General features: G+C 44.7%; 1 protein-coding gene across 1 annotated transcript in view; it reads left to right on the top strand.

Annotated features, from left to right (window-relative positions):
• Positions 1-15459, top strand: part of vps37d (VPS37D subunit of ESCRT-I) — a 32435-nt gene that overhangs the window by 8827 nt on the left and 8149 nt on the right. Inside the window, exon 3 of the mRNA XM_083926449.1 lies at positions 15258-15340. Within this exon, the coding sequence (XP_083782575.1) occupies positions 15258-15340 (83 nt within the window). The remainder of the gene's footprint in view (positions 1-15257; positions 15341-15459) is intronic.

The raw sequence follows: 15459 nt of genomic DNA, 5'->3' as shown, positions 1-15459 counted from the left end.
GTTCAAACTAATTACAGATGGTATCCCACAGTGGCTCCTCATTGTCTTCGCTCGTAATTGCTGTAAGACGCGCAGCTTTTTTACCGCACACTCGGAGACACGGGAAGCAAAATTCAATCACTTCTGACGCGCTGTGACGCTCCTGCTGGTGCAGAGGATCAGGGACGTTTCACATCAGAGTACAGAAAAGCTTCAGAGCGTCAGCGAGACGAGCCTTCAACTGCTCGGCGAGGAAAAAAAAAGAAGCGCCTCAGCATGACTGCAGTTTTGGTCATGGGAACGAAATGGAGCATATCAAATGCCAGCAGGAAGCTTGCAGCAGTTGTCAAGGAATTTGCGGGGTGAAAGGGGCCTTGTCTTTGTTTAGGCAAGTCATGCTTTTGACGGGGCAGCTATAGGGCCGCACCAGAGGATGTCTTCCTAAGCCTCGGCCCTAAATTTAAAGCCTCATGGGCCAGCTTTAGAAATTCCTTCACAGTGTACAGTGCCCAACCAAGAGCAGGTGATAAAATAAATCCTGCCGCATTTAATTTCCAGAGGTAATACCAACCGCTGCTTATTTATGACCGCTGAGTGGAGGCTTTTATGGAGCAGCAGGCCCAGCTCTTGGTTTACTGTAACAGAGAGATTTTGCGCCACACACCCTCAGCTGCCGGGCCAGTGATGGATGTCGGGAGGAATGTTAAACTTCCTGTCAATGTGTGCGCGCATTACGCAGACGCTGTCCTCCACCTCCCCAGCAGAGTGGAGCTGAACAGAGCAGGATGGGTGGGGGTCCGTCCTTCCTCTGCAAAACATCTGATTCTCGTTTGCTGCAACAAGGGAGGAGAGGGGGAAAAAGATGAATGACTAGTTTTTATTTTATTTTTTTAGGCGAGTAATGGCAGCAGAGACAAACTGTGGAGTGGATCGAGGCAGACGGCTGTATTGTTTCATACGTCCTGCTGTTAGCTGGATGGGTGTGTGGCCAGTGAAAGCTGGCAGAGTGTGTTGTGGTTAAAGTCCCCAGGTGGAGTTGAGACCTTGAGTGTTTTGTTGCTTCTCACAACTATTACTGGCATCTATTTCCCTCTGCTTCTTTCTGCTGCTAGCCTGGTTTCTAATCAGCAGCACTGACTTTTGAGTTTGTGAGATTAAAGATAAATGATCCCCTTCACACACACGCACACGCGCACACACTTCAGGGACCCTGTTCTTTTAAAGCATGGGTATCAAACTGATCCAGTAAAGGGTGCAGGTTTTCTTTCCAACCAAGCAAGAACCAACAAATCCAACAGATCCATCAAATTGATTGTGTGAAAGCGGTTCAGGTGATTGAGTAAGTAGACTCAGGTGTGTTCTTGCTTGGTTGGAAAGAAAACCTGCAGCCACAGCGGACCTTAACCGGATCAGTTTGACACATGTGTTTTAAAGCGCTGTCTCTCAAGCGAGTATTCCAGTTGCTCCAGAAAGTTTGATTGTCGGATCGTTTGTGTTTATTCACGTTACTTGCACACTCCAGAGCTGTATCCACCAACAATGTTTATTTTGCATCATCAACCACGGCCGAAATAGCCGCTATTGTTGCCTTGTACCTGTTGAGGAAGTCCCAGATGTGCCGTCGTGTCTGCAGGAACACACAGCTCTGTGAATTTCACCGCCTTTACGTTTCGTCTGCCAGCTCCAGCGCTGATGTGCAGATTTCCCTGTGGTTTAACTGCAGTTAGACAGATTACCTACGTCACGATGGCGGTTTGTAATAAGTCTGAATACGTACTTTGTCGCGTCTGTCCCCCAAGACGGCAAGAGAACAACTTTTTAAAATGTTTGTTTTCATGAAAGGAGTTTGGATGGATCTGAGCATGCTAACCGCTGCTACTACAGCGATATCAACCCAAAATAAACTGATTTTGCCGTGAATTTATTGCAATAAACACATATAAAATAAGACGAAATAACCACATCATGGTGACAATTTGTAAAAGAAACTTTCAGGTCTCTCTGCAAGAAAACAAGCCAAAAACCTACCGGGTAGTCCAACTTCCTCACTTACTTATTTTCTACAGGAAAGCTCCATTTTTCGTCTGGTTCCTGCACAAACATGAGGTAGTAAAGAGCCTCGGGTGCCCACAGACGCCTAGGCTTTTGTGTCACGGCATCATGTTCATTTCTTGCTCCAGTTGAAATATTTAAACACGTGTGGTCTGAACACAGCAGTAGAAGTTACTGTATGCTCCTAATTTTCAAGTACATTTTGAAGGAAATGTAATCGTCACCAGCATAATTGTTGACATCTGTTTGATTTGAAGGGACGCACATGGTTGGCGTACGAAGCGCCTCAGGCCAAGGTGTGGTCAGGGTCAGGCAACATGAGCACTTTAGTGTTTAGGTAAAGATCGGTTCTGGCTCAATGTTAATAAAGTTGTTAATATTTTATAAGGTGAGCACGTCTTCTCTTGCGCTTCACGTAGCTGTTTAATTTTTAATTACCAAGCCAAGACCTTTTTCTGAACCCTAATTAAAGGCTCTTAGTGCCTAAACGTATCTGTAATAAGAACATAAATAATGCTGGAAGACATTGTAGGGAAAAGACATACGTTGTCATTTTAACTTGGCAGATTGTGTTTTACGTTTTGTAAAATCACTCAGAGGCCCTAGGTATGTATTTCTGGGCCATTAATGGGTGATGGGCGAACGCTGACAGCTACAGAGCTTCTTTGAGATATTCTGGGCACCGCCACAGTGCTATTTAAAACATCAACACACACTGACAGATACGGTGTCACTAACTTTGAATCAAAGTGGCCACTCACGACTCCTCAGTGGGTGTTGAAAAGCATTCAGGGACACTCAAAGCTAAGGCCGCGCTCACACGGCCTCCGGCGGCTCCGGTGAATCACCACATGTTTGCGCGGAGTGTCACTTAAACGGCTTCTTTGTGCGACGCCCTGTTGTGTTCTTTAACACCCCTAATGAAGCACAAGTAGACTTCATAGTCCACAATTATTGTTTTCCCTCAGCTCGTTACAATCTTGACATTTCTGACAGCACTTGAAGGCAGCTTCACAGAGAGGGAGAGAAAGAAAAGAGACGGAGAAAGAAAGACAATCAGCTGTTACACAAACTCCCGGGGCAGTTGGTTCGTTTTTTAAAACTCTCTTGTGGCAGTGTTAGAGGCAGGATGAGTCTGAGGGTGCACTCCCACTGTGCGTCCGTCCCGTGCCCCGTGCTTTAGGGTCCTTGTCCCCCCCTCCAGGCCCATTTGTACTCACACTACCTGGGCCTCGGAGAATGCTTCTTGCTGCCTATACGTCATCACGCCGTAACACGTCACACGCATTGATGACGTCATGGCGATGCGTGGCTTAGTTTCCAGATCTTTCCGTAGACCTCAGAGTTTTTGTGCGTCTTGTCGACTGTTTTTGAATCTTTTCATCGACCAAATCTGCAGTAAACACTCCACCTCCGCATCACACCAACGTCAACCTTTCGCCGCCATTGTTTTAAATGTCCGTGCATGGTCCCTCCTTCTTTTTTCTATGTCCCAACAGGCGCACAGGAAATGACCTCAGAACCGCCGTAGGCCTCGTGCTCGTACACGTGCGCACGCTCGTGCTCGTACATGTGCAAACGTGCTTTACTAAAGCCCACCTCTCCCAAACTTGGACACCGTCCGGATGGACTGTGTGAGTGCGCCCTGACACCGCCTCAAAAATGGGCTGACAAGTCTGATATCTGGTTACAGCATTGACCGCCGCAGTGTGACATCAGGTTGCAAGAAGTTGAATATGTCTCAACTTTTCACTTCAGGCTGCAGCCCCATACTTCATTATTTTTTGGAGTTATGTTTTATGGGTTGCATTTCACTGCAATCGGCTTATCTGCAAATAAGATGATATTCACGAATTGCAGGGATACAGATATTTACCATTTGCACGGGTTAAATGTTGTGTTTAAAGGTTAAAAAGACATTTGAAGCAGTTATCGTTCGTGGTAATATCAAAGGTGGAATGACTTCACTGGCAAAATAAACAAAAACGCCCTGAATTTCACAACCGGTGAGTACTAAACTTGTATTGGATAGATGATTTGTATCTCTGTAGCATTGCATCTCCCTGTTGCAACTGAGCACCATTAAAACCAGATGTTTGAATTCAGGATGGGGTTAAATATTAAAGAGAAATCAATGTGTTTATTATTATGGCAGCTATGAAAACGAGGCATCACTTTCACCCCTGTCGCAAGCCCAACAGCCTCATGTTTGGCTCCAGTTTAGTCAAACGCGTTGTAGGTAGACTGTAGCCATCATTTGTTGCCATTGAACGTTTTCAGCTGTTTGACGTCTCCGGGCTGCTGACAAACGGCTAGACTGCACCTTTTGCCTATTACAATTCTTCTTTGATCTCCTGTAATCCACATACCAATCAGTGTTTCCAATTAAAACACCATGAAAGTGCAGACATGGCCGACTGCACAGTCAATCCTCCACACACCCTCTTAGCTCAGAGGTCAGCCTCTGAAACATCCTACGACAGGACTCTGCTTGTCCTGTTTTCATGCTTGTTTGCGATGTTGGGTGTGGTCATCAAAATGGGATTACTGGCCTGTTTGTTGCCATCATAATGACTGACGAGGCTTTTATATTGACTTCCTCTGGGAACGCAGCTGACTGTGTCTCTGCTGCAGAACAAAGTGCACATGGTGTCTCGTAACAAAGCTTTTTTTTGTTTGGGACTTTCCATATTCACTCTGGAACAAAAGCATTAGACTTGTGAGTTTGAAGGCTGTTAAAGATCTTGATGCTTCTTCGTGTCTAACTCTGCACATTTAGACAGTGATGAGGTGTTTTGCTGTCAGATCAGATTCATTTAGCTGAGGGTGGTTCTCACAGTCGGGTGAAGCTGTCAGACAAACACACACGGGGGAAACTAGCTGTCTACCACCTTAAACACCTGCAGGTTTGACACGCTGTAGGGGTTTCTGAAGAATCGCAGTCATCCCGGCTTTAAGTCAAGCTGTGCTGCAACCAATGAGCCTGAAAGAGCGTCAAGCCCTTCCTTCACAAAGAATTTATACAGCAATAAAGTTCATTGGGTTGTTGTGATTGGTTCAGAATGTCAATCCTTCCCAGACTGGCTCTCGTTCGTTCACAAGTTGAATCCACTGCCCCCTGGTCCCACGGTTCCTCCAATGAACCGACACTCCCTACTCTGTAACTTCCAGTTCCTGGGGCAGGTCACTTTCCATTTAACTGCACCGAGTTTTAACCTGGAGCTTATCTGCAACATCCTTTAAATTACCCCATCTGTATTTAATTGATAATAATGTGAAAGCATGCTAAATCATTTATATTTAACTTCCATACGCACACTGTGAATATGAACAAAACTTCAATTATATTGTGACAATAACAAACCACTTCATGTTTAAAAAATCCCCACACCGCTTAAGCTAGCATTAGCTTCACATGCTGACAGGACAATCTGCTTCTCCAGACCCGAATCCTAGAGGTCTAAATTCACAGCTTTAAACGTGATCAGCTTAAACAATAATATGATGCACGTTATGAAGATTAACGGGGGACTCTGTCTGCCAGCTCTTTGGGAGTCACACAGCAAAACAACGTGCTGCCTGCGAGCTAACCTGTCTCCACATTGACGCGAGGTGATCACACAGCTCCTTATATAAAAATGAACGGCTTAAAACTCTGTCGGTGTCTTTTGAAAATGACCCAGCCCAATCACAATTATACAGAGTGGTGCTTTCTCTTCGACAAAAAACATCTGCTACCAAGTGTAAATAGTCCAGACACCGGCGTACAGAGCGCATTAACTGTTGTTGTTATGCTCGCAGAATTAATGTTGATTAGCCGCAGCTGAGTAAATACAGCCACAGTTGTTATTATGAGATGAGATGTAAGAGGCCGCTTGAAAATATTAAAAGCTGAGAGTGTTTTCAGGCTCTAAATGCGGCTGGATGGAATAAATCCAAGTTATTTCCACTATGTCCACAAATAATTTTGTTTCCAGGCCCTGGTAGTTTCCTCCTTCACTCTATTAAAAGACAATTTTAATATAAAATCAAAGAATTATTCAGCCCTACTGGATTGTCAGGGCACCTGCACAGTGGGGACTTAAATTTGAGGGGGTAAAAGCGTGAAACTTCCACTCAGTCCTTCCCGAAACAACAATAGTTAGCAGTGACATAGATGATTGAAGTGCACAGGGATGTTAGCTCTCCAAATGGGAAAAAAAACAAGGGAAAATCCTTGATATAGATCAAATATAAAGCTGTCAAAAGAGCTCTCCCACTTGCAGAAGCATAGATCCTGGCATCAGACGGCTGCCTCAAAGCCAGCATTAATCCCATGAGCTGCGTTGACCATGACTGAACAGGCCGAGGAAAGATCATCAAGCCACAACAGAAGGAAAAAAGATGTCACGGCGCTGATGACGATCGCTCTGTTTGATTGACAGGAAAACACCGCAGCGATGAGCGCTGCAAAGGAACAGATGGTGGAAAAAAGTACATGCTGTTATGACTTTGTGATTACAAATGTTATTTCTTTCAACGGAGCGTGGCAGCGTTCAGCTCTGAAGCATGAATGAACTTGAAAACGGCAAAGCGTTACACTCAGTGTGTCTGACACGAGGCCGTTATCACACTTGTGTTGGATGAACACAAAGCCAGTCAGGTTGCCGTGCTTTAACGCAGTGTTTGTGTGTGTGTGTGTGCGTGTGTGTGTAGAGGACAAACATGAGGCTGGAGTGCTGCAGGGGTGTAATTCACTGCTGAGTGGCTGGCTAATTTTCAAGCCTCGGGTACATCCGTGCCCTGCAAGGCCCCATCTGTAATACCATGACCTATTTGTGTATAATCGTCAGCAAGTCAAACTGCATTTCTTCATAACCATTCAGAACAGAAGAGTTAGCAGCTTTTTGTTAATTCATTGGACCGATGGCATCTCCGTGTTTGTGTTGTGTCCAGCTGGCGCTCCCTCAGATAGCTGCATGATATCCAGCAGCATTTGACCCGAGACGATGTCAGCCGCAGGCCGGTCAGGCATGAAACGTGGAAAGAATGAAAAAGGAAAGAACGGACGCTGTAAGAAAATCCGATGTGCACTGATATTTTACCGACATTTCTGTTCCAGTGTCACAAACAATCATTTCACCGGGCCTTCTAACACTCTCACACAAGCTTGCAAAAGTCTCTCTCATGTCATCAGTGTAAGAGCAGCTTTAATAAACACCATCGAACCAAATGAGTTGCAACAATAGATCAATGCCTGAAATGGAAATGTCTCTATTTAATTTGCCCCAGAGCCCCAGTATAATTGAACCACTGACGGTCTGCAAGGCGAAGTGTATCCGTAGTGTTAGGGCGCACTCGCACTGTCCATCCGTACCGTGCCCAAGCATGTTTCACGGCTAAAGTCTAGTTCCTTGGTCTGTTTGGGAGAGGTGGGCTTTTGTAAAGCACGTTTGCACATGTACGAGCACGAGGCCTACGGCGGTTCTGAGGTCATTTCCTGTGCGCCTGTTGGGACGTAGAAAAAAGAAGGAGGGACCATGCGCGGACATTAAAAACAATGGCGGCGAAAGGTTCACGTTGGTGTGATGCGGAGGTGGAGTGTTTACTGCAGATTTGGTCGATGAACAGATTCAAAAACAGTCGACAAGACGCACAAAAACTCAGAGGTCTACGGAAAGATCTGGAAACAAAGCCACGCATCGCCATGACGTCATCAATGCGTGTGACGTGTTACGGCGTGATGACGTATAGGCAGCAAGAAGCATTCTCCGAGGCCCAGGTAGTGTGAGTACAAACGGGCCTGGGGGGGGGGGAACCCTAAAGCACGGGGCACGGGACAGACGGACAGTGTGAGTGCGCCCTTAGGATCCATTTGTGACACAACGAGCCACAACTGCCGGTCTGCATCAAAAGGGAACGTTAGTCTTTGAAATTTGCACAAAGTGAAGTTCCACATTTTATTGGCACAATTTGGAAATGTGCAAAAACAAACTATTATTTATTTTAAACATCCTGGTTCCTCTATGGTGTCTTTCGGCATTATCCTGTGAGAGAAAACAGGCGGACACTCTGAGGCTGTCGGAGGCAAAAATAAGCTTTTTTAGTGGATTTACAGCATATTGTCCGTGCCCAGGTCTCGCTCAATACAAAAGAAGTGGTTGCCATTAGTCAGTTAAATTGAAATACATGGGGAGATGGGGTCCAGGTTGACAAAAACAGAAATATCCTTTCAAGCGAAACACTCTCCAACCAGTAAACGTGTTTAATTTGGCATCAAAAAGCTGTTTGATGTGATTAAAGCTGATTTGCACCAAATGAAAAATGTTCCTTTTAGTGCATTAAACCCCTTCAGCCGTCTGAACACAACAGAGCAGATTTGTTGATAAGTCTGCAGCCTCACAGTGAAGCGCCCTCACACACAACCAACCACTGTGTTTGCCTTGATTAAATTACATGAAAGTGACACCAAGCTGCTACGAACCGAGCACACACACCTCTACACACACACACACACACACATCAGACGGGTCTGTTGTTACTGAATCCTGCCTTTTTCTGCAGAAGACACCAGTTAAAGGAGCATAATGGTGCAAACACTGTCGTTTCACATAAGTTATGATATAATGTAACCATTAACAACGAGAAATACAGCAGAATTATGTCTGAAATAGCGTCGGATCATATAAACGGCTTCAGCAAACACTTTTTGCCTCTGGCTGCACATTTGTGGTGCTGTGTGTGTTCACACCGTGTCGCTCCGCACCCTCCAGACAACATCATTTCCTGGAGAAGTGGTTCATTTAAATGAGTCTTGTTGTGATCAGAGCAGCTGGGTCAGAGCTATGAGACCACTGATTTGACTGGCTGAGAGTGTATTTGATAATCGCCACCCCCTCCGATACATACACCACTTCAGTCTGCTGTTTATTTCTACCCTTTGTGCTGCTTTCACTGTGTTTTCATAGAAGCAGTTTTACGGATACCGCGGTGTGGTTGCATTTTCTCACCGGATGATTTCAGGGACCAGATCACAGCAAAGACACAAGCCTCTTTAGCCTCGATCTGCAATCTGAGACGTGAATTATTCCTGTACTCTGTGTTTACTGCAGGTCTTGGCCAGCTTTACCATGATCCTTTGATGTCAGCTGTTTGCTGTGACACTAGCTGTCACATTGCGATCAGTGTTTCCAACAGCACAGGTCTTTCCAAGAACACGATGTAAGTTTGGACTCGTGTCATGGCAGAGGATTTTTGAACGCTGACTCAAAATCTCACCTCACCAGAGATCTTGACAGCCCGGGGCTCCAGGGGTAACCAATTATTTCATTCTGGGAACATGCTCTTCAACTTTTAATGACCCCAAAGTCCTGTCGCAACACAACAGCATGATTTCTGCAACATGTTTGATCGGTTTAGTCCGGTCTGGAGCTGTGACACAATCCAGGACTGAAATGTGAGGTAGATGGAGGTTTAGCTCACAGGGAGAAAGAAAAACCATGTTCAACAGACACTGATTTGCTCGGGGCAGTACAGTGAAGGCATTCAAAGGTCTTTTTTAACCACTAATGCTGCTGAAAATAACAGCAAACCTCTGCAGAAGCATGAGAAGAGTCCCTACACACAAAACAAAACACCAATGGGCTCCTTCCTTTGGGATTGACTTTGGTAATCCACTTGAATGGACTTTACTATGAGAGGAGCTGGTACAGGGGCCAGTAGGTAAGTCTTTAAAACACTCTTTTAATAAACTCTGGCTTTACTAACTACGTTGTTGCTGCTTTGTTTTGTGTGTAGGGACTCTTGTCATGCTGCTGCAGAGGTTTGCTGTTATTTTCAGCAGCATTAGTGGTTAAAAAAGACCTTTGAATGCCTTCACCGTACCGCCCAGAGCTAATCACTGTTAGCCACGTCCGGCTGTCAGCGACTCTCCGGGATTTCTCAGTTAATAGCTGTTACATGAACTGTCAACCTATCTCGATGGCTTATTTGATGTATGTAAGTGCAGAAAAAGACCATGGCATGATAGAGGATGTATATACTGTATTTCCCTTATGTAAATATTGGCACTGCAGCTCATGATTATTTTCATTATCCATTCAAATGTTTTGTTAAAATGCTGTAAAATAGTGAAAAACGCCCATCGTCATTTCCCAGAGCTCCAGCTGGTGTCTTTAAAGAACTTGTTTTATCCGACCGACCATCCAGAGATGATTCATTTACAATGAAACACGACAAATATGAACATTTGCCGCTTTAAATCCCCCGCTTTTTAATTTGCCATTTATGATAACTGACTGCATTAATCCACCAAACATTTCAGCACTATCAGGTATGCAGTGACAACGTGAGGTAGCGCCTGTGAATGTTCTCATGTGTCCAGGTCGTCGTTATCCCCAAAGCAATTTCAGTCAAAAGCAACTGGACTTGGTTATTTGTCTAGGAAGACGTTTCACCTCTCATCCAAGAGGCTTCATCAGTTCATTTACGCCAATAATTTCACTTCATAATACACATTTTATCCACCAAATTCTAGTTTTGGTGTTATTTCTCCAGGTGCAATGGAGATGAATGTGGTTGCAAACGTTTTACTCACGGAAGTTTGAACTTTATGAACTAATCAACTTTTTAACTGTCAGTCGGTCCGTCTGTCATCTGTTCACTCGTCTTTTTCCAGAGAATAATTCAGAATAGTTTTGGTTTGATCCAGTGCCTTCAACACGTCAGGAATGTCCCCTTGGCAACGTCAGCGTCTCGTTCGCGTTATCCAAGTTCTTCTCACTTTATGGGCGTGTAATAACCATCAAGGCTTTAAGGAGCTTTATCACGTCTTGACGTCCGTCTGGCGTTCCTGCCACAGGAAAATCTTGACGCTAAGTCTTTGTTTCCGGTATTGCCGGTACGACTGTTTGCTCATGGGGGAATTGTTGTGTCTCTGTAATTGTGGTCTCGACCCGCTCTGTATGGAAAGCTTCCTGAGATCATTTTTGTTATGATTTGACACTATAAATAGCTTTGAATTGCCTGGTTTAAACGTTTCTTGAGGAATGTATCAGGCCCCTAAAGCATGAATAGACACATTTGTATTTAATCAATGAATTAACGTGTTGTTTCAGCTGTAATCATGTTTTCTTAAATGTCTGTTTCTTCAACAGAAAGTTCCTTTTAGGGAAACATTTCACAGATAAACTGACAGAAGAACTTGATTTCTGCCTGTTTGCATCTAAAGGGCGCGTGAGTCTTTGAAAGCTGCGTGAAGTGGAGCTGGAACAATTCAGAAATGTGCAAAAACAATCCAGTATTTTTATTTAAAATTGATTTAGAGAACTCAGAGCTACACTTCACGCTACTCTCTCTCTCTCATTGAATATCTCTGATAACAACCCGAGCCTGTCGGTGTAAAAACAAACACTTTAAGCGGACGTTTATTGTCGGTGTGCAGGTGCCCCGTTTGATTACATTGCAGCCAATTGGGCACATTTAAACAAAGTTGTTGGAGTAAAAAAGGGTTTAGAAATAAACCGAAATCCCCCTTTAAAGCCTGTGTATCCCCCGCGGCTCTGTGAACTCTTCATCATCTCATGTCAGCTCCCGGATAAAACGTGGGACTCCACCACCCACACCATTCAAGAGCAGCACTACACGCTGCAGTGGCCTCCAGGTCCACACACACACCCCCTCCGTCAGCTCCCCACCCCCTCAAATGTAGGTCACCTACAGCTGCTGTAGGACTACTTGTTTGCCTGGCTGTCACCTCTCATTACACCCCCATCTCTATCTCCCAACATCTGCAGCGAGGGGTCACGAGCGAGACCATTCCCTAATGCATGCTTGCTTTTTTTTTTTACTACTGGATTTTCACACAGCGACGACCAGAAGAAATGAAATGTAACGTGCAGCGATGAATTATTAATGGCGAGGTGACGGCGTTCTAGAAAGCAGAGAGGTTTTGTTGAATCGTATATAACCTTGAATAATGTTTTCTGCTCAGAAAGCTTCTTCATCTCCTTTTAAAGAGAATTTATCACCTTTAGAGATCCTCGTGAACGAGCTGGCTGCCAAGCTGCATTAGTCCGGTGATGAGCAGGGAGCGTTTAAAGAGAAACTGGAATTACAGCTGCTCGCACACAATGTCCACTCTCTCTTTTATTTGTAGATATTTGCCCGAGAGGATCGGAGTGATTAGATGCATTGCTGCGACCTTTACTTGCCCCTGAGTCTCCACTGAACCCGGGCTGACTTGTGGGGGGTTAGCGGGGCTGTCACAGCGTGTCTTGGAGGGACAAGACACACTTTGCAGTCAGCTGGGTCAAGCCTGTTCATAATGATGACCGACCGCTCCCCCCGGGAGGTGAACACATGCTGCGTGTGTTCTGTATTTATACATATTTATCAGCAGACTGTGGCCGTTACCGCCTCTATCTGTTGTTGTAGTGGGGGCTTCCTGCATGTAAGCAAGTGCAATTCTGTTTTTTTCATGATAAAATAATCAAATCTCAAGCTCGGCTACAACCTGGTTTTTTTTTTTTATTATTTCTTTTTAGATGAGCTAAGATAAGCCTTTGTTGATCCCCAGAGGGGGAAGTGTGGTTGTTGCAGCAGCACTAGTGCAAATAAATAAATAATGAGAGGTGTATCAAACTAAAATAAGAATATAAACTTTACAAGATCCTGTATTTGTTTACCTTATGACAAACTGGCAGCATTAAAAGTATGTCACATTAAGAACTCCTGTCTGAATGACTTTGATACTGAAGAATCCCGATGATTCTCTGACATGTTCAGGAGGTTTATGGAGCGTCTTGTTTCCGATCTTCCCTCTGAGCGGATTTAAGGATGTTATAGCGTGATAGACATTCGAGATAACAATATCCTCGGCAATCAAAAGTTGCACTGAATCTAAAAATACGTATATCATGTCTGTTTGTTCAGGCTACATCAACACAAAAACCCTTTCTACATGTACGCCTGGCGTCCGCACAGCTGGGCCAGTATTAGTTTGAATAACTCCAGGGTTTTGCAATCACCGTGAATTCACACCAGGAGCGATGGAAGCGATTAAATCAGCCGAAACGCGAGTATTGCATCGCTTGCTCACATTTGTCACATTTTTTGGCATCGCTTCGATCGCAGGTAGCAGACGCGGCGGCTAGTTAACTGAAGCCAGAGCCGTGGTGTTGCAGATCAGGCCGTCAGGGATTTCACCTCTGAAGCCGTACAGGGTACTGTCTGGTCTCCGGTAGATCAGACCGGGATACGCATTACTCTGCACTGACGGCTTTCTTCTTCTTCTTCCTCTTCTTCTTCTTCTTCTTCTTCTTGATTTCTAACAGACTAGATGCCCAAGGGCCCGTCGCTGCCATCCCGTTCATAGTTATATCCATTATATATATTAGAACAGTCTGGTTTCCCCCAAGGACTGCAACACTGGCGACTTTAATGATCCCCTGGATGTTTCATGGAGAAATTTAATGACACTAACTGCAATCCTGCGTCACGTGATGTCGCTTGAAAAGCTAAAATTTTTCAACTTCGAGCGACACAGGTGGTGAGGTGATGGACATGATCAGCGCTTCGTCATGCGCTCTTATCGCCGAATCGCATTGCAGGGAGCACATTGTGTGTCATCACGTCATTTACTTTGATTTTGAATGGCAGCTTGACCCTTTCATCGTCTCCATGGCTTTTGGTGTTAATGCCTGGTCAGTCTCATCAGTTAGGTACGCTGACAGACCTTTGACACGCCAAACACAGTGAATGGTTAGATTAGATGGTCTGTAGATGTTCACTGCCATCAGTGTGAACGTGACAAACAGTGTGAAAGCTCCTTGAGTTTTCAGAAGACTAGAAAGGTGCTTTAAAAGTCTAAGTCCATTTCAGAATGGAAACATAGCCGTGTGGATGTAGCCTCAGCTGTGAATGACGGCCTCTGCCACAGCTCCAGTCAGGCCCGGTGGGAAGAGTCTTCGTTGACGGGTGCCCTGCATGGGACAGCGACAGACAAAGGCAGCACCAAGACTGGGCTCCATAGTTTAGGATGGAATAACAGAATAGAGAAAAAAGACGCACATTCTTTACGGCCTTTCATTGAGTCAAAGTTAAGTTAAAAGCTGACCCAAGATTTGAAAATATGACTCTGCTCCACTGTAGCTGTGGTTTAAATGCATCTTAAAAATACATTAAAATAAAATCCCTGATGTTTTGGACCTGTGGGGGTCAACCTGCAGCGTAAGGAAACCCTGAGTGTCCCTCACAATATAAAAACCTCTGCTTTATTGAGAGAGATGGAAAACAACAAGAAATGCGGTTCGACCCCGAGGACACCGGGGCTCCATTATCTTAGATCTCTTAATATTTCCATTATCCACAAAAGTATGTTTTAATTTGACTCGAGTCGTGTCCTCAGGAAATATAAATGAGTAGCTTTTGTTAATATATTTCAAGGCTTTGAGGATTTCTGTAATAACCGGTCATTGTAACTGCAGAGCATTCTGGGAAAATGGTGATCAGACAGGTTTAAATAAACGTATACGGAGGGAAAACAAAGGTGGACAGGGAGAACTGTTTGATGCATGCACCCATAACTGAGCATTCAGCATTCATCAGCGTCTCCCAGCCGTTTGCTGATCTAAGGCGTCAGTGACAGCAGGAATCGTGCCTGTCTTCATGTCGTCCTGATATAATGTTGATAAGAGCTGGTTTGGATCCTCCGTGGCTCCCATCTTTCTTTCTTTTTTGTTCAAGGCTCTTTGCATTTTTCATCATATTGACATGAAAATAAATAATTCAAACGTGGCATTTGTGTGTGAACATGAACGCCGCGCTCTCGTTGTGGTACGAACTCAAAGAGAGCCTGGATAATTAATTGTTAGTTGAAGTTTTATAGAGTTACTGACGGCGCACAGGGACAAATCAAACCTCTGTGTCTGAGAAAGTAATACGAGTAGAAGGCAAAACTGAGACTCTGAAATGGGTTTCAGTTTAGTGGTCGAACCAAACTACAACCAGCTTCCCAAAATAGCTCCAAGTTTAATATCCACAGCCCCTGTTTTCCCTTTTTTCTAGCCAACAACTGTCCACCCCGTCACCACCGTCTCCTCGTCAGCACAAACCCGCAAAGCTCTTTTGTGATTTGGAAAATCTTTTTCTCTCTCTCTGGTCACTGGGTTTTCTCCTCCAACTCCACTGAAGTCATGCCTCATCTTCCTGTCTGTGCACGCATCAGTGGTGTGTCTTTGTCGTTGCAGAGACTCGCGGCCTGAAGCAGAGCCCGCAGACGGCGCAGAACCTCCTGCAGGAAGAGGTGGCGCGTGCTGAGGAGCATTCAGAGGTAAAGAACAAAAAAAAAAATCATCAGAAAGCTCCTTGAATTGAGCTCTTGAACTTAATAATCACCTTTGCAGCACAGTTGTGGATGATTCCAGTGTAGGAAATTTATCAATTAATCCC

The sequence above is a fragment of the Echiichthys vipera genome (assembly GCF_963691815.1).
Source record: "Echiichthys vipera genome assembly, chromosome: 14".
NCBI lineage: Eukaryota > Metazoa > Chordata > Actinopteri > Perciformes > Trachinidae > Echiichthys > Echiichthys vipera.
Note: the sequence above shows the minus strand (reverse complement) of the source record. Positions and strands in the feature narration are given on the sequence as shown.